The following is a 17,614-nucleotide window of genomic DNA, read 5'->3' as shown; positions in this document are numbered from 1 at the left end:
GTCCTGGAAGTGTTAGTGTTTCCTGATTATTAATTTCATTTCTAATACTTTTCTAAAACAAAACAAAATAAAACTGAGAAAAAAATTTGTAGTGAATCAGCAAATTCTAGAGAAATATTGCACCTTGTACTGATACTTTTCCTAAAGTAAATTTTGGAAAAAGCCTATTAAATATGTGTTTAATTTCTTCCTTTATATCTGTTTTGAGTACTGTAAATTCTAATTTTTATTCATATAAAATGACTAAAAATTAGAAACTGTTTGACCTTGTAATTACTACAACTCAACATCAATCAGTGCATGCGGAGTCTGTAACCTGAGAAATGCATTAATCTGTAACCCAAAATGACTGATTTTGTGCTTAGGTCTTGGCCATACTCTTCAGATTCCTAAAGAGCAGAGAGGCTGCACAGTCTGGGTTTATATTTGGGCCTGCAGCATATTGTCCCAAGAAAACTTTCAGCATCCTCTTTCTCTCCACTCAAAAATAATGGCTGGAATTATCTTTGATATTTCAGTAAATGGCATCTGACAACAAGCACATCCTGGGCCTCACTGAAGGGGTAGGACAGATTATTCTATATGGATTGTGTACTTTCAATTTGCACTTCTGACTGAATCAGTATTCGCAATATCCATCACAAAAAAAATAAAATTTACTTTGTTGTGTACCCCTGAAAGGATAGACAGCATGTCACAGTTTCAAATACCACATTCCAGTTCTTTCCAGGCAAAAGTTATAGGTGGGGTTACATTTCCAAATTTTTGCATGTAGATCCCTATATTTCCTCATCTTTCTGCACTTACCTTCTTCCTCTTTTTCTTCAGCTGAAATCCATACAATGTTAGTTGGTCTGTGGAGCAGGGTAACAGAGAATCCTGCTCATTGCTGAGGTTCCTAAGCTTAACAACACTGTTACTACTACTAGCAATAATTCTCAGTCCCATGGATGGATGGAGAGAAGCAACATTTGGTTAGAAGAGGATCTCTAAACCAAAGGCTTTCAGAAGCTTTCAGGAGGAATATTTTGCTGCTTTAAGCTCTCATTATATGGGGGGAAAGTGAAGATTTGGGAGGTCATTCATTAAAATGCACAGCCCTTTTTTGCTGGCTGGCAAACATTTTGCAGTTATGGCAGAGGAGTCACTTCTTTGATCAGTCAGTCACCTTTTGATCACTCCAGACTGTAGGAATTTAAGTTTTGCAGAGACTCTAACTGGCCTTAACAAATCCTTCAGTCACATACAGCATGAGCACCAAGCCAAATCAGAGTTGCCCAAACTCATCTTGACAAGCCTTGAAACTAAGGACTGTGTGAGAGGTTGAAGTGGTTTTTGGAAAAAGCCTATTAAACATGGTTTCCATTTCTTCCTTTATATCTGCTTTGAGTACTGCAAATTCTAATTTTTTAATTGAACTACCAAAATGTAAAATGTCGTCGGAGTGTCATTCAGGGTTAATGTATACTTGGCCTTCACAAGTATCCAGTCTTCTTAGTGCTGCCCAGGAAAAGAGGCAGTGGGCACAAACTGAAACACAGGAAATTCTATTTAAATGCAAGAAATAGTTTTTTGGAGCATGCTCCCCATAGAGGATTTAGTGTCCCCCTGCTCTAGCTGATCCTACTTTGAGCATGGCCAGGCCCTACTGCATCAGGTGTTAGATTAAAAGATGAGATACTTTTTTTAGGAGATGTGATTGTCCTAACACTGAAATAACCATCCATATATTTTTGTTAGTTTGGGTTAAATATAACTAAAAGGATGGAGGCTTCTTTACTACTGAAAACCTTTGACAACTTGAATCTTAATCTTCCCTACATATAAACTTTGTAGTTGCTGAATCAGTATAGTCAATATATTTTCAGCATGGCAGAAACCTGACTAACGTCTTTTGATCTTGTTATGGTGTTTTTATTAATAATATTGAGAGTGATTACTTGAGCAACTGCAAAAGTACTATTTATAAAGAAGACAGCATGCTTCAGTTAAAAGTTGTCGATTTCTCTGTATCTTCACTGTCCTAACTATAGTAATTGTAATTAAGTGAGTGTAGGCTTTCAGCTAAATTTGTCTAATCAGCTTATCTGGATTGCTCTCCTCCTGCAGTCTGAATGTCTTATTTGCCTTTATTTGTCTAATGGTTTTCCTCCTTGAGAAGCTTCTCTCTTGAAAAGAAGTTTTTTCTCTACTATACAGTCTCAGGAATTCTTACATTATACATGAATGATTTTTGTTTGGAAGACCCCTGCATTAGAAAACACTTTGTCATTTTGTAGGTTCCTCTGAAACCTGAACAGCTGAGCAAGAGAATCTGGGCATGAGTGTGATGGTGCAGGGAATGAGGCCGTGTTTTGTTTGGGTGCACATTTAAAGAGGGAAAAAAAAAAATTGCTTGAGTTCCTTGGTAAGAGATAAACTGAGACAACAATTGTACAGGATGCTTGGAAAGGAAACCAGGGAGAATACTGAAAAATGCTTGCTGTTTAATTAATTAAAATGTTTGCTGCAACTCATTAATTATTAAATGAGTCACGTTTAAATATCATCTTTTTACATGGAAAATGGAAACAATTTTTATTACCAGCTCACTCTCAAAAATTTCTTTATTTTCAAGTAATTTTGTTCCACACAAAGAAAATTTCTATGTCTATTTAAAAAATTGTTCCCTAATCTACCACTGATTTAATAAAAAATGTGCTCAGATGCTTGCTTTGCTTTCTTTTTCCTCTTAGCAGTAAAACACCCAAGGCAATGTCAATTGTCAATGTTTGTAATGATCAGTCTCTAAAATAGGAGAATTTTCATTGTGGTTCAGAGTTGCATTTAACAGCCATTTCCAGCAGTGCAAACCTGAAAATTGCTCAAAGCAGTTGACAAGTTTGTTTAACCCAATTAAGTAGAAAATGTCATTGCTTGGCCCAGAGTGCAGGAATAACCCCTAAAAAACTTCCCCTTCTCACACCACTTCATATTTCTAAATCCCCTCTCTTTATTAACATATACAAAAAAAAAAAAAAAAAAAAAAAAAAAAAAAAGAGAAAAAAAATCAAAAACAAGAGAGAGAAAAAAAGAAAATAAAATTGCCTTCCCCAGAAATGGATGGTGAGACCAGGAACATTTTGTCCTCTCAGAAGTAGGCCAGGGATAATTCTCTGCAGATAAGAGCCAGTGTGATGGCTAAGGAGAAGATACAATAAAGGATGCTGACACACAATGCCGGAGGCCAGCTGCCAAGACTCCCAATGTTCCAATGTCAGGCTACTAGGAAAAAGCAAAGGACTCCAGAAGTGCAACTCCAAATAGGGAGCAGGGAACACGAAGGATTTACAGGGATGCACCCAGAACCAAAAGTGAGAGAAGTCCTACATTCTACCCTTTAAATACTTTACATGACAACAATCACAATCCTCTTCCTATGCTTTCTTACAAAAACAAAACAGAAGGAACCAAACAAAGAAACCCCTAAACCGCCCAGAAACGTTCCTGTGCCTTTGAAATTTATCACAGAGTAGATACATTTTAAAGAGTAGATAAATTTATCAGAGCAATCCTTACCTGGTGCAGGGGGAGTGCTAATGCCTGCGCTGCTCAGCGAGGAAGATCTAAGATCTCCCACCACTTTCTTTCTTGTCTTTATCTCTAACCTCCGGTCTGTTTATGGGGGAAGGGAAGGAAACCCCTCCTCTCCTGGTGGGCTGGGAACAGCTTTACTAACAGCAAGCCTGGAGCTCAAAGGTGAGAATGTGAGCGAGGTGCAAGGAGGATGCACCCCTGGGGCTGCAGCTGCATTCCTGTAGGAGCAGCTTTTGTCCACTCCCTGTCCCTCCCAGGTTCCTGGCCAGTTTCAAGGCTAATAAAGCAGTCAGGGAGCTCTAACACCCAGCTGTCAAAGCTGCAGGGATTAAAGCACATTAATCGTCGTGCAGCCTTTATTCTCTGAAGAATGTACACCACGTTAAACAGATCCGGAGTGATGACAACCCTCCCGACTGCTCTTGTATTGCTTACAGTCAGATTCTGCTTTATCTTTGTTCATCTAGACTGGAAAATATGCGCAATGCCCTCATCCTACCAAACCAAACACTTTTTTACCTCTCCAGTGTGTTCACACTGCTCACACGACTTGCCACACTGAACTTTCAGAATCTCCTGTGGACTCGGTCTGGTTGTTGCTGTGGGACCAATGTCACGTTCACAAGAGGCATGGCAGATCTCAGAGCCCACCTCAAAATCCCTTTCAGTCTGTTTTTTACTGTGCAGTACTGACAAGATTAATTTTTGACAATGTCCCCTTACCATTCCTCTCCTTCAGAGTGTTTATTATCTCACCTGCATGCAAGCACAACAAAATAAAACTAGAAATAGAAGAGAATATGGAAGCATCACAGTTTATTGTTTTGAAATGTAATTTTAATGTATCTACTGTATCATTCTCCTTTTCATCTGTCTTATTTAAATTAAAACTTCTTGCTATCAAGTATAACTTTGTGTCTTCAGCATTCAATGTATCAAAATGCATGTCAGGCTCCTTTGTAACATACCTCATGTCATCTTGAATCTCAATTTATCCAGGCTAGAAAAGATGTTCTTTTGTTGAAATAACCTACTGACATTTTGCATGACAATTTTTTACAAAGTACAATGTGGTAAAATATTAAGTTTGATCTTAACTTGTTCATTTAAAGTAAGGGGAAAAAATTCTGGCTGCTTTTTTTAATTAGAAACCAATTGAGGCTTTTGTCTTCTAAATTAATAAAAAATTAGCCAAAACAATTAATTGATATCCTTAAAAGTTTTAATTAATTTCTCTGGTCACTTTATGAAACTCGATAATTAAGAAGGATTATGATAACTAAAACTGATTCTGATTTATGAGGATTGTCTGAAAATTATTTCAGTACTCTTAGGCTTGAGATGGAAACCTCAATAGGGATTTTTTTCCTTTTCCTTTAAAGAAAAGAATTGGAGGAATATGAAACCTATGGAAAAAAAAAAAACAAAAGCAAAACAAACCCCACAAAACCCCAACAATCAGTGTCCAAATATTTGTAAGTTATACTGAAACTGTAGCATTCTATTCATGAAGGCCAGATTTCCACAGTATTCAATTTTTTGGGTGATAACTGATGCTTCAGATGGCTCCATAATTGTTTAAGTAGCATATTATACATACTAGTGTATCTATACCTGTTAGACATTTTTCCTCACCAAGTCTGCCTCTGATGTTTGTAAGTCATAAAGAAAAGCATCCACTATTGTAACAGAGAAAATGTTAAACTAGCCGTTTTTCTGGGATTTCTAGGCATCAACTAGGTGTTAACAGCTTCATTTTACAGACAGACTATTCGTAAAAATATCAAAATCTTTCTATCCACTTATAAAGCACCAGACAAAAAAACAAAACAAAACAACACAAAAAAACCCCAACAACAAAAAGCGTAGCTCTGGCAAGTTCCAAACACTTTTCAACAGTAAATACATTCCTCTGAAAGTCTCCTCCTTTCCCCAAACAAGAAAATATGTTGAAATACCGTATTCTTAATAGTTAAAGATATGGTTAAGAGAGCCGAATCTTTATCCATATTCAAAGCTTAGCCATGAAATTGTGTTACTTCCTTGTCTTTGAAATCAATTTACGACAATAATATTCAAGCTGCTCACTCGGTTTCTGTCCTAATCTGAAGAAAACCCCCCAAAGAGTAAGCCTGCATTACGGGGGAGACTTTTTATCTACGTGTTTTATTTTAATTTAGAAGGAAAAACAAAAGTTTGCCGTTCCCGGGGTCTTTCTGGCTTCACAACGCGGGGTTTAAAACGGCTTTTCTCTCCCATCTGAGGTCCAAACGGCAAGAAACTTGCCCGAATGAAAGTCCACCGTCTTCTCTTCACTCTCCGAAGAAACTGGGGTGATTTTGCGCCACTCGTTTTACGAAAAATATGAATTTATAACTCCGAAGAAACACAGACTCGGAGGAGGAAAAGCTCTTCCTGGCTAACAGTTAGGCGGGCTCTGCAAAGCACCAATCACAGATCACCGCTTCGCTATAAATTCAGGCATCGGGGTTACTGTAGCCCAATTACTTGCTTTTGATTAGGAAGAAGTCTCTGCAGCGATGTCGGAGACCGCTCCCGCCGCCGCTCCCGCCGTCGCGGCCCCCGCCGCCAAGGCCGCCGCCAAGAAGCCGAAGAAGGCGGCGAGCGGCTCCAAGGCCCGCAAGCCCGCGGGGCCCAGCGTCACCGAGCTGATCACCAAGGCCGTGTCCGCCTCCAAGGAGCGCAAGGGGCTCTCGCTCGCCGCGCTCAAGAAGGCGCTGGCCGCCGGCGGCTACGATGTGGAGAAGAACAACAGCCGCATCAAGCTGGGGCTCAAGAGCCTCGTCAGCAAGGGCACCCTGGTGCAGACCAAGGGCACCGGCGCCTCCGGCTCCTTCCGCCTCAGCAAGAAACCCGGGGAAGTGAAGGAAAAAGCCCCGAAAAAGAGAGCAGCTGCGGCCAAGCCCAAGAAGCCGGCGGCGAAGAAGCCCGCCAGCGCCGCTAAGAAGCCCAAGAAAGCGGCGGCGGTGAAGAAGAGCCCCAAGAAGGCGAAGAAGCCGGCGGCTGCAGCGGCCAAGAAAGCGGCCAAGAGCCCCAAGAAGGCGACAAAGGCTGCCAAGCCCAAAAAAGCGGCGGCAGCAGCCAAGAGCCCGGCTAAGGCGAAAGCGGTGAAGCCCAAAGCAGCCAAGCCCAAGGCGGCCAAGCCAAAAGCGGCCAAGGCGAAGAAGGCAGCGCCGAAGAAATGAAGTGTTGAAGTGGAAATACTTTTAAACCCAACGGCTCTTTTAAGAGCCACCCACTATTGTCCCCAAAAGGGCTGATACACTCCATCACTGAGCTCCCGGCCTGCAGCAGAGCCAACTATTCGCCACTATCCGTGTGGGACGTTCGTCTGTGGAGTGGATGGGACGCTAAACTTACGGACTGGTTTTACACTAAGACTTGGAAAAATAAAAGTTTACATTCCCGGCGAAAACGCTTTCTAAAGGCTGCTTTTTCTTTTTTTTTTCTTCTTTTTTTTTTTTTTTTTTTGGAGCACCGCAAGTGGGTGTTTATGTTAAAGGGACTAAGGGCGGGTACCTTTCTGGGGCGTGGAGGTTCCTTTCGTTGCTCTAAATCAGCGCGATTCCTAACAGCACGGATGCGACCGCCACACCTCTTAGTGACCGCAGCCGGGAACTGCTGTCAGCACGGCTCCTCCGCTTCCGTGGCAGTGACCTTTCCGCTTGCCAGCGCCGGCCTGGGGCAGGTCTTGATTTCTGCGTGATTTCACCGACCTACTTTCCCGAGGAGGCGCCTGCCGGGGCGGGGGGCGGGATGGAGCCGGCAGCGATCCCGGCCCGCTCCCTGCCGGGCCGGCGGCGGGACTCGGCACAGCTCGGCTCGGCTCGGCCGGGCAGGGCAGCGGCGCCGCGGGCGGGGGGCGGAGCGGCTGCGCGCGGCTCGCGCAACCCCGGGACCGCCTGTGATTGGCTGCTGGGAGGAGCCGCAGCCGCTCATTGGCCCGCGGGGAAATTTGGAAAAGCCCGCGCTGCTGGGGAAGGGGGAGGGGAGGGAAAGGGAGAACGGGCTGGTAGCGCTCCGTGCCCCCCTCCCTATCCAGAGCCCACCCCTGCTCCCGGGGCCCGCGTTCCGGGAGATCGCAGCCCTCTAAAGCGTCTGCCCCATTTCAGGGGTGCTCTCCCTTCCCCCAGTCCTGTAGTCCTTGTCGTCATACACAAGGCAAAATGTTTCCGCATAAGAAAATTCTGAAACAAAAGGTAAAGAGGGCCGAGTATTTCTCCCTCCGCCTTTTCATAGAAGTTATTAAACATTGTTTTAATCTTCGTGAAGCATGTTTGCTAATTTAACTGTGAAACTTTATTTGGATACAACAAATTATAAAGTATTGTCTTTTTTTTACTGTAAAAAATACTGTTTTCATTCATTTAAAGACTGTGTAAACGTTTACATTCAAAAAGAGTAAATTATCTTCAATTTGAAAAAATATTCAAGGACTTTATAATTAGTATTGCAAGATGAAGTAGCTCACTAAGTGTTTGCTTAAAATTCTACCTTTTTTTTTTTTAGTTAAGATTTAAATACCCAATAAGACCGAGGCAACTAGTGTGTTAAAGCTCTTTTATGGAGTACGTGGGTGGCTCTTAAAAGAGCCTTTGGGTTAAAATTGACGATCGAAGGCGCCCTACTTGGAGCTGGTGTACTTGGTGACAGCCTTGGTGCCCTCGGACACGGCGTGCTTGGCCAGCTCGCCGGGCAGCAGCAGGCGCACGGCCGTCTGGATCTCCCGCGAGGTGATGGTGGAGCGCTTGTTGTAGTGCGCCAGGCGCGAGGCCTCGCCCGCGATGCGCTCGAAGATGTCGTTGACGAAGGAGTTCATGATGCCCATGGCCTTGGACGAGATGCCCGTGTCGGGGTGCACCTGCTTCAGCACCTTGTACACGTAGATGGAGTAGCTCTCCTTGCGGCTCTTCTTGCGCTTCTTGTCGCCCTTCTTCTGCGTCTTGGTCACCGCCTTCTTCGAGCCCTTCTTGGGCGCGGGGGCGGACTTGGCCGGCTCGGGCATTTCGGCAGCACTGCTCTACCTAGGGGAAGCTCAGTATACAAAATGGCCGCAGCGCCCGTTATTTATACAGACGTGTATGCAAATGTCCGGTATCAGCACCGCGCAATGCGATTGGCCCTTGCCGAGCCAGCGTGTTCCTGCCGCCGATTGGTCCCAACAGGATCCGTCCGCTGATTGGTTCTTTCGGCGGAGCCCGGTTCCAGCCAATGGCCGCGATCGCGTCCCGCCCAGGGAGGGGATAAAAGGGCCGCGGCGGTTGCGTCAGGAGGATTGACCCGATTCGCTCTGTGCCCAGCCTCGCTCCGCCAGCGCTTCCAGCCACCATGTCCGGCCGCGGCAAACAGGGAGGCAAGGTCCGAGCCAAGGCCAAGTCGCGCTCGTCCCGGGCCGGGCTGCAGTTCCCCGTGGGTCGTGTCCATCGGCTTCTCCGGAAAGGTAACTACGCGGAGCGGGTGGGCGCTGGAGCTCCCGTCTACATGGCGGCCGTGCTGGAGTACCTGACGGCCGAGATCCTGGAGCTGGCGGGCAACGCGGCCCGCGACAACAAGAAGACGCGCATCATCCCCCGCCACCTGCAGCTCGCCATCCGCAACGACGAGGAGCTCAACAAGCTGCTGGGCAAGGTGACGATCGCGCAGGGCGGCGTGCTGCCCAACATCCAGGCCGTGCTGCTGCCCAAGAAGACTGAGAGCCATAAAGCCAAGAGCAAGTAAATTTGGCGAGCAAAGCCACTCAGACTTTGCACGACATAACATTTGAAACAAAAGGCTCTTTTCAGAGCCACCCACGTACTCAAAAAAGAGTTGTGTTGCTTTCTTTAAGAAGGTGCCCTGGTGCTGAGTCTTGATAGTACTAAATTTACCTCAAACGAACTTGTGTTTCGATTTTTTTAAAACTTTGTTTATACTGAAGAGGGTTGATACATTTGCTGTCTAAACCATGTTTCTAAATCAATGTTAGTTTTTTTGTAATTGTTTCATTTGCTCATTGTTACATTCAGTAAAGAACTTGGTTATTCCGCTTACCTTTCACGGTTCCACAGCTTGCATAGGGTGTAGAACATAGGACGGTGGCTACAGCACGGGTGGGAGTGGCAAAAGCTGTGCCACATGAAGGTAAATAGGAGACTGTTGTAAAGCCCAAATGTAGATACATTAACCCTGAAAAAAAGGTTTCTTCATTCCCTTTGAAGGCCTTTGTTCTTTGCAAGATGCTAAATTCCCTATATGTTAAATATATGTATTTTCTATATATAAATATATTACACGTATGCTTAATATAAGTAAATACATGTCGTTCCCTATATGTTAAATGTAAGTAATATATTGTCACATATATGTTAAATTTATGTAATATAAAATGAGGAATGCCTTAGCAAAAATGGCATTTGATCTACATCTCTACTTAATCAGATGTGCAATCTAAAGAAACACTAACACTTCCATTCTGGAGAATCTTATAGTGGTAGTATGCTCCCATTGTAAGAGGTATTTTCAAACTTTCTACTCATAAATTCACTGTTCATTGCTGCTACTCTTGTTGCGTCAATTAACAGTGGGCAAAACTGAGTTTTCTATATTGTTGGCACAAATATCACCCCTGAGCACAACCTTAAATCTTTTCATATTCATTTTTAAAAATTATGAGGAAAACTGGCTGATTCCTCTTGCCAGGACATTCCCAGCAGCCCCCTCTGATGGTCTGTATGTATCACACTGCACTGAGGTGATTGCTCTCATCTGTGCTGCACCTCTGCCCTTCCCTTCCCCTGGAGAGGAGGAGGAGTGCCCTGGGCTTGGGGGAAGGCAATTTGCCCACTCTGCCTCCTCAAGCTGCAGCTGAGATGGTTTTTAGGCAGCATTGTGCCATGGCCAAAGCAGGGCATCAGGGATCCTTTGTGGAGAGAAACATAAAGAAGAATATAAAAAAAACATAAAGAGAGCTGCTGGAGCACCAGACTAAGCTGGTATCCACAGATGGTATCTGTGGTGGTAAAAGGTTTTGGTTTTAAGTGGACACATTTAGGGTTGTAGTAGTTTTATTATGCTGTTTTATTTACTATTTGCTACAGCTAAATATCTCCTGGCCCTTACACGTCTCTTCTTTAAAAACTGCAATGGTAATTAAAATTTCATTTTAACACACATGAGCCTTCTACACTTAGTTTCCAGAGGAGATTTCTGCATATGTGTTTGTCAGAAAATTTCAGTCCCAGAATGGTTTGGGTTGGAAGGGGCCATTAAAGGTTATCTCACCCAAACCCTGCTTGTGGGCAGGGTCACCTTTCACCAGCCCAGGCTATTCAAAGCCCCATCCTGCCTTACTCTGGGGATGGCATCCTCTAGGGATGGGGCATCCCCATCTTCTCTGGACAGCCTTGTTCAGTGTCACACATGCCTCCTTGCAAAAAAAATCCTTACTTATGTGCACTCGAAATGTGACGTCTTTCTGTTTAAAATCATTGTCTTTCCTCCTGTCCCTACAGGCCTGAAAAGTAACCTTTCTGTATTGAAAAGCTGTTACAAGGTTTCCTCAGAACCTGCTTTTCCCTGGCCAAACAAGCACAGCTCTCTCAGCCTTTCTTCATGGGAGACATGATTTAGCCCTCTGATAATTTCTGTGGCCCTCTCTGGACCTGCTGTGACAGATTCCTGTCTCTCCTCTGCCAGAGGATCACAGAGCTGGTGCAGCACTCCAGCTGGGGGCTCGGGAGAGCTGAGTGGAACAGGAGAATCACCTGCCTCCACCTTCAGTTCAGGCTGCTTCTGTTGCAGCCTTCGTTAGGATGGGCTTTTGGGCCACGAGTGTGTATCTCTAGGTCAAAGCACTGGGATTCCAAAAAAAAGGGCTGTAGGATACAGCTGTGAGCTGGCTTTCTCTGTGGACAAACTCCTGTACATGGAGCTCAGAGCTGGCAGCACAAGAGAGGGCCCCATCCGCTAAGTGTGGAGCCAAGCCCAGTGCATCCCTCCAAATTCTTCCTGTTGTCTGACCAGGAATTCATTATTTGCTTCAGAATTTCATTCCGAACACTTATTTACACTCATTTTCTTCTCTGCTTAGTACCTGGAGTTTCATCCTCTGTGATGCTCAGATCCACCCCTGAACACTCCCTGGATTTTTCTTTGCCGGCAGTGCCTTCACCAGTGATGAGGTCTCCAGTGTAAAAATCCATTAAATGAGATGGATTAAATGGTAGGAGAGCTGGGAAATCTCCTGGTGTTAAAGACATCTTTCAGGCAATGTAAAAATCCAGTAAAATGAGATGGATTAAATGGTAGCAGAGCTGGAAAATCTCCTGGTGTTAAAGACAGCTTTCAGGTAAATTCCAGTGGATGAAGGAATGCAGCTAAGCAAGCTCAAGTAAATTAATTCATTTCATTTGGATATGCAATAAGCAGTAGGAAAGAGGAAATCCATATCACATGGTGCCTTAGCTGTGTCACCGGGTTGCAATGCACCTTCACATTCTAAAGAATCTGTGACAAAAATAAAAATCTGAACACCCAACCAAGGTCCCTTAAATGCTATGGATCACTGTTATGCTTGGGGATAACTCAGTGGTGTCAGTCTGTATCAAAAGACTTAAAAGTGCGTCGTTAAATATTTGTAGAGCTTTTCTAGCCCTTTTCATTTATATTGCTTGCAATTCTAGGAGAAATGCACCTATTAAGCAGCTCTTCCATTACTGTGCATATTATTGCACCTATTATGGCAGTTGCAGCAGATACAGATATGGATTTAAATTGTCTCTCAAGCTCTCAAGAAAATTATGAGCAGCTTTGAAGCTGGTTACAATCCACTGATGCAATGACTTTTTTTACTAATTATGCACCCTCTTGTGTAGTCATGGTGAGATGTTGCCTTATTGTAATAAACAAATGCAATTTCCTCATTATATTTTGATGAGGAGCTAGGGCAACTGTCCTAATTAATGCACAATTGAAAAGCTACAGATTTATATTTTTTTAAACAAGCTGAGTTTCGGAAAGGTTTCCTTTCTCATTTAAGCCCTGGTGCCATGTGCCCAAATTCATGAGGAAAATGTAGTATCTAAAACATGCGAATTGGACACTAAACATTGATTAAAAAATAAATTATCTCAAATCAACAGTAGCAATAACTTTATTAGGGATTTTATTGAGCAGCAAAAATTTCTTTTTTCTCTTTTAAAATTATTTTTGCCTAAGAAAATGATCCATAAAAGAACTGAATTTATCCCTAACAGACACACTTGTGAAACGTGTCTGTGTGCACTTGCAGCAGCACACAGGCAAGGCAGCCTTCCAGAAGGGATGATGTTAAATTGTACCTGATGTGCTACACTTACTGAGGAAAGGGATTTGCAGCTGTTTTATTTACTTTGGACTGCTGGTCTCAGCCTCTCCATCACCCATCTCTGGCAGAAATCAAAGGTGATTTTCCAAGCCTTGCAGTGGTTATGCTGCTGGAAGGAAAAACTATACCAGGATCCTTGCTCTGCATTTAGGAAGCCTTAGGAATAAATTATTATTTTGACATACCAAAATATTTTGCATAATTTCTTTCATGTTTCTTAAGTAATCAGAAAGCTGTTTCTAACTGCCTCAGGAAACATAGCTAGACACAGATTTTCAGATATGAAGAACAAAGCAGACTTTGTGGAGCCAAATGGGAATGTTGGGCACCAGCCTGGCAGGGCCACTACCGACAGATCTCCCAGTTAGTCTATAAAGGGTCTTACTTCATTCTGTTCAGTCAAAAAAGCAAACCTAATCTAAATTAAAGATATATTTTCCTCCTTATACTGTAGCAATTCTTTAAATTTGAAAGAAGAAGGAATTCACAGTGACATTTATAAAAATATTTGCACCTTTTTGTCACCTGCAACTGAAAGTATGACTATCTCGGTTGCATTTTCCCCCTGAATTTAGGGAACATTTTATTTCCAGAAATATTTTGGAGATGTTGCTGAGGTCCTCTACCTTATATTAAGGAATAAACATAAATAAATGACTGCACCATTTTTAAAGGATATGAAAAATTTTATAGTAGTAGGCATGTTTAAAAGAAAAAATACTTAAAATGTAAGAATTGGCAAGCACTTTAGGCATATCAGTTCTGTGTGAGGATTATTCAAAATCTAAACAGATTTAATTTAGAAATACAGTCTCATGACTGTAATATTTTAAACCTTAAGATTTAATTTAGAAATACAGTCTCATAGCTCTCTCAGTATTTATTCACGCACTTCACAAATACAGTCCAACGACCACTCAGCAGCATGGATGACGTGTTTTCTGCAAAAGGGTGAAACACATGGAAAAAAAATCTGGATTCCTCATTGAAATTAAAATTGTTTGGCTAGTGCTCATCCTTCAGATGTCATACAGACAGTTGTTTGTGATGTCCGTAATGCTTTCTTTCGCTTGCGGGGTCTCGGTGCCCTGCAGCGGATGCTCCTTCCCGAAGCCGGCGGCGGCCGGGAGCGGGCTCGGAGCCTGCGGCCAGCAATGCGGGGCTGGGCCGGGCAGGAGGGACGGTCCCTCCCTCAAACAGCCCTTCCGAGCTGCCTCCAGGGAATCCCTGCTCCAAACACTCACGCTGCAGCCCCTGGCTGACCCTTCCTCCCGCGGCCGGCCAGGGCTCGCTCCCGGCTCCCCCCGCCCCGCACGGAGCAGGGGGCGGCTGTGGGAGCGTCCGGGGAGACAAAACAGCCGAGAAGCCGCCATGGCGGACCCGAACAAAGGGAAAGGCGGCTCCGTGGGGCTCCCCGCGAGCGGGAGGCGGAGGGGCGGCGGGGGGAGGCGGGAGCGCCGGGCGAGGCCCCGCATTGGTCGGATTTTGCCGCAGACCCGCGGGGAGGGACGGGGAAGGGGCGCCTCAGCCCGAAACGCGGGCCGGAGTTGGCAGCCCCCGCTCCTGCTGCTGAGGGTGACCCAGAGGTGCCGAGGAAGTGCCAGCAGCGCAGGGGACAGCGGGGTGGGACGGGAGAGCGGCAGAGGGACGGGGGGACTGCGGCGGGCAGAGACAATGAAGTGCGGCCAGACATTAACTCGGCTCGTTAGAGTCCCGTGCTAAAAGGGCAGTAGTGTACGTTCAATCTCAGTATTAGCCAGCCACTTAAGAGTCGTGCTGGATGATCCTTGTGGGTCTCGTCCCTTCCCTTCTCAGAATATTCCGTGATTCCCAGGTTGCTGGAAGCGCGGGACGAGGCCAGGCCCGCTCAGGAGAGGCGGAGCCGCGCGCAGCCAAGGAACGCGGCCCACAAAGCGCCGCGTCCGCGTCTCGCGGCGGGCACGAGCGGAGCCGCGCGGGGCGAGGGGACAAGAGGGGCGCGGGGCGGAGACTCAGCAGGAGATCCCGCCTCCCTCTGCAGTCCTCAACCAGGTCGGACCGCCGCTCATATAGACCCGCGCGGGGCGCTGCTCCGCTCACTGCTGTCGTTCTGTTGAGCGAGAGACCATGTCTGGCCGGGGCAAGGGCGGCAAAGGTCTCGGCAAGGGCGGTGCCAAGCGCCACCGCAAGGTGCTGCGCGACAACATCCAGGGCATCACCAAGCCGGCCATCCGCCGCCTGGCTCGGCGCGGCGGCGTCAAGCGCATCTCGGGGCTCATCTACGAGGAGACGCGCGGCGTGCTCAAGGTCTTCCTGGAGAACGTCATCCGCGACGCCGTCACCTACACGGAGCACGCCAAGAGAAAGACGGTCACGGCCATGGACGTGGTCTACGCCCTCAAGCGCCAGGGTCGCACTCTCTACGGCTTCGGCGGCTAAACTCGTTTCCTGCAATAGCTCGGCGTTTCTACAACACAAAGGCTCTTTTCAGAGCCACCCACAAATCTCAAAAAAGAGCTTTAAATCGCTTCTCTAGTAGTTACTGAATTTTTGGGGTTTGGGGAAAAGGGACAGGATTTTGTTCTTGGCTCCCCCAAAAGCCAACTGCTGCTTGGTCCACCTTTTCTGCCGTCTAGGGGGCAAAGTCTCGCATTCAACGGAGCGACACTATCCTTATTTACTCGGGAAACGAAACGAGGGCAGCCGCTGTTGTACTTGACTAGGGCTCTCGCTGCTGTAGGAAAATAAATCGTCTGAAACCTGCATCCTTTATTTCCCCCCTTCCTCTTTCACACCGAGCACCACCCGCTAAACACACACCCTCTTTCCAAAGGACAAGGGAAGCGACACACAGCCGACAAAAAACAAAGCCGGGGGTGAGTCGGGGCCAGACGCTCTTCCCGTAGCCGCTGGCGCGGCACCGCTTTTACCGCCACAGCCTGCAAGGGCAAGGGAGGGAGCTCCTGAAATGGCGGCGCTCTTCTCTCTGCCATCCGGTGGGCGGGACGGAGCGGGAACAAGAAACAGCCACAAGCACCCCTTAGCGCCCTACGCAACAAAGACCGTGCTCTTAAAAAGGCCCCCTCGCCCGCCCCGCTCCTGAGGCTGCCCCTTCTCTGGGCACGGCTCTCGCCTGCACCAGCACAGCACGGCCCCTCACACCCTCTCAGCCCCGGCGCCTTTAGACAATGGTGAACCTCACCCAAACACACGGGGCACAAGGGGAGGGCACGGCTGGACACTACGGAACGCTCCCACTCCCCCATTTATCCCTGAATTCCCACTGCACCCTGAGCAATTAAAGTGCTCGGCCAGGCTGCTCCTGTCTGCACCGTAACGCAGAGACAACAGCTCTTTTAAGTGGCCGTGTGGTGGCTCTTAAAAGAGCCTTTCGGTTTGAAGGAGAAGGGCAGGGAACTCAGGCGCGCTCTCCGCGGATGCGGCGGGCCAGCTGGATGTCCTTGGGCATGATGGTGACGCGCTTGGCGTGGATGGCGCACAGGTTGGTGTCCTCGAAGAGCCCCACCAGGTAGGCCTCGCTGGCCTCCTGCAGCGCCATGACGGCCGAGCTCTGGAAGCGCAGGTCGGTCTTGAAGTCCTGCGCGATCTCGCGCACCAGGCGCTGGAAGGGCAGCTTGCGGATCAGCAGCTCCGTGGACTTCTGGTAGCGCCGGATCTCGCGCAGCGCCACCGTGCCGGGCCGGTAGCGGTGCGGCTTCTTGACGCCGCCCGTGGCCGGCGCGCTCTTGCGGGCAGCCTTGGTGGCCAGCTGCTTGCGGGGCGCCTTGCCGCCCGTCGACTTCCGCGCCGTCTGCTTCGTGCGCGCCATCGCTACCGACCGTACGCTGTGTGACAAAAACAGCAGAGAATCCAACAATGACTGCAAGGAGCGCTCCCAGCTCATTTTTATATCCGAGCGCTGCCCGTTGATTGGGCGAAGGAAACAGCCGCGCTCAGGGGGATGGTTTGAAAACCCCGCGTTAACCCCTTCCTATCCTGAGCATTGCTCTTAAATACCTAACCCGAAACAGCCTTTTTCCTTAGTCTTCCCTTTCTTCCGAGCCGGCATGGCTGCTTTTTAAACCACTTGCTTTAATTAATTAAATTACTCTGCCACTACAAGTGGGTAAAGATAAAAGACCTATTTTCCAGCAATTGCCAATAACTTGCTTGTAATCAGGTTTCCTTATCATATTTTATTCGCTATTTAAAATGGTTGCTTTTTTTGTGTCATCCTATATTCCTTTGCAAGTAGAAACAAAGGAATCAGGTGCTTTGCATGCATTCTTAATCTAATACTTTCCTGGTGGATTTTAAAATTTTTGTTCTGATTCTCTTTTGCTTGTTTGTTACTTGGTTTTTTAAATTTTTGTTTTGGGAGGTTTTTTCTGTATCGTTTGCTTGCTTATAAATTTGTTTTGTTTGGTGTGTGGTTTGCAGGGATTGTAGTTCTTTTCAGGTAAAGATTTACAAATAACTACGTTTTTTAAAATGCAAAACCGCAAGTACTATTCGGAAGAAAACTTTGGGAAAAACAAATAGTAGAAATAGACATAATGCAAATATAACATCGATAAATGTTGATGCTTTTCTAACAAAAAGAAAACAAAAAAGATTTGATGGTAACCGCTGAGGCTCGGAGCGGCTTCAGTTGTGACCCAATTAAATTCTCCGCTATCTGACCAATCAAGGCGG

General features: G+C 46.2%; 5 protein-coding genes across 5 annotated transcripts; 3 read left to right on the top strand and 2 right to left on the bottom strand.

The window, feature by feature from the left end:
- The first annotated feature begins 6,003 nt into the window (after positions 1 to 6,003).
- Positions 6,004 to 7,017, top strand: LOC135442401 (histone H1.10). The gene has a single exon (XM_064702182.1). The coding sequence runs from the start codon at positions 6,117 to 6,119 to the stop codon at positions 6,780 to 6,782; it is 666 nt and encodes a 221-aa protein (XP_064558252.1). The 5' UTR covers positions 6,004 to 6,116; the 3' UTR covers positions 6,783 to 7,017.
- A 1,156-nt stretch (positions 7,018 to 8,173) lies between these two features.
- Positions 8,174 to 8,644, bottom strand: LOC135442424 (histone H2B 1/2/3/4/6). The gene has a single exon (XM_064702211.1). It carries the CDS (start codon positions 8,600 to 8,602, stop codon positions 8,222 to 8,224), a length of 381 nt encoding a protein of 126 aa, XP_064558281.1. The 5' UTR covers positions 8,603 to 8,644; the 3' UTR covers positions 8,174 to 8,221.
- A 71-nt stretch (positions 8,645 to 8,715) lies between these two features.
- LOC135442412 (histone H2A.J) lies at positions 8,716 to 10,135 on the top strand. The gene has a single exon (XM_064702200.1). It carries the CDS (start codon positions 8,926 to 8,928, stop codon positions 9,313 to 9,315), a length of 390 nt encoding a protein of 129 aa, XP_064558270.1. The 5' UTR covers positions 8,716 to 8,925; the 3' UTR covers positions 9,316 to 10,135.
- A 4,885-nt stretch (positions 10,136 to 15,020) lies between these two features.
- LOC135442432 (histone H4) lies at positions 15,021 to 16,213 on the top strand. The gene has a single exon (XM_064702219.1). It carries the CDS (start codon positions 15,047 to 15,049, stop codon positions 15,356 to 15,358), a length of 312 nt encoding a protein of 103 aa, XP_064558289.1. The 5' UTR covers positions 15,021 to 15,046; the 3' UTR covers positions 15,359 to 16,213.
- LOC135442407 (histone H3) lies at positions 16,029 to 16,773 on the bottom strand. The gene has a single exon (XM_064702188.1). The coding sequence runs from the start codon at positions 16,746 to 16,748 to the stop codon at positions 16,338 to 16,340; it is 411 nt and encodes a 136-aa protein (XP_064558258.1). The 5' UTR covers positions 16,749 to 16,773; the 3' UTR covers positions 16,029 to 16,337.
- Positions 16,774 to 17,614: the final 841 nt, after the last annotated feature.

This window comes from Zonotrichia leucophrys, chromosome 1A (assembly GCF_028769735.1).
Source record: "Zonotrichia leucophrys gambelii isolate GWCS_2022_RI chromosome 1A, RI_Zleu_2.0, whole genome shotgun sequence".
Lineage (NCBI taxonomy): Eukaryota > Metazoa > Chordata > Aves > Passeriformes > Passerellidae > Zonotrichia > Zonotrichia leucophrys.
Note: the sequence above shows the minus strand (reverse complement) of the source record. Positions and strands in the feature narration are given on the sequence as shown.

Bases quoted from the DNA above. Each gene is read 5' to 3' on its own strand.
- LOC135442401 (XM_064702182.1), top strand. From the start codon at position 6,117: ATGTCGGAGACCGCTCCCGCCGCCGCTCCCGCCGTCGCGGCCCCCGCC.
- LOC135442424 (XM_064702211.1), bottom strand. From the start codon at position 8,602: ATGCCCGAGCCGGCCAAGTCCGCCCCCGCGCCCAAGAAGGGCTCGAAG.
- LOC135442412 (XM_064702200.1), top strand. From the start codon at position 8,926: ATGTCCGGCCGCGGCAAACAGGGAGGCAAGGTCCGAGCCAAGGCCAAG.
- LOC135442432 (XM_064702219.1), top strand. From the start codon at position 15,047: ATGTCTGGCCGGGGCAAGGGCGGCAAAGGTCTCGGCAAGGGCGGTGCC.
- LOC135442407 (XM_064702188.1), bottom strand. From the start codon at position 16,748: ATGGCGCGCACGAAGCAGACGGCGCGGAAGTCGACGGGCGGCAAGGCG.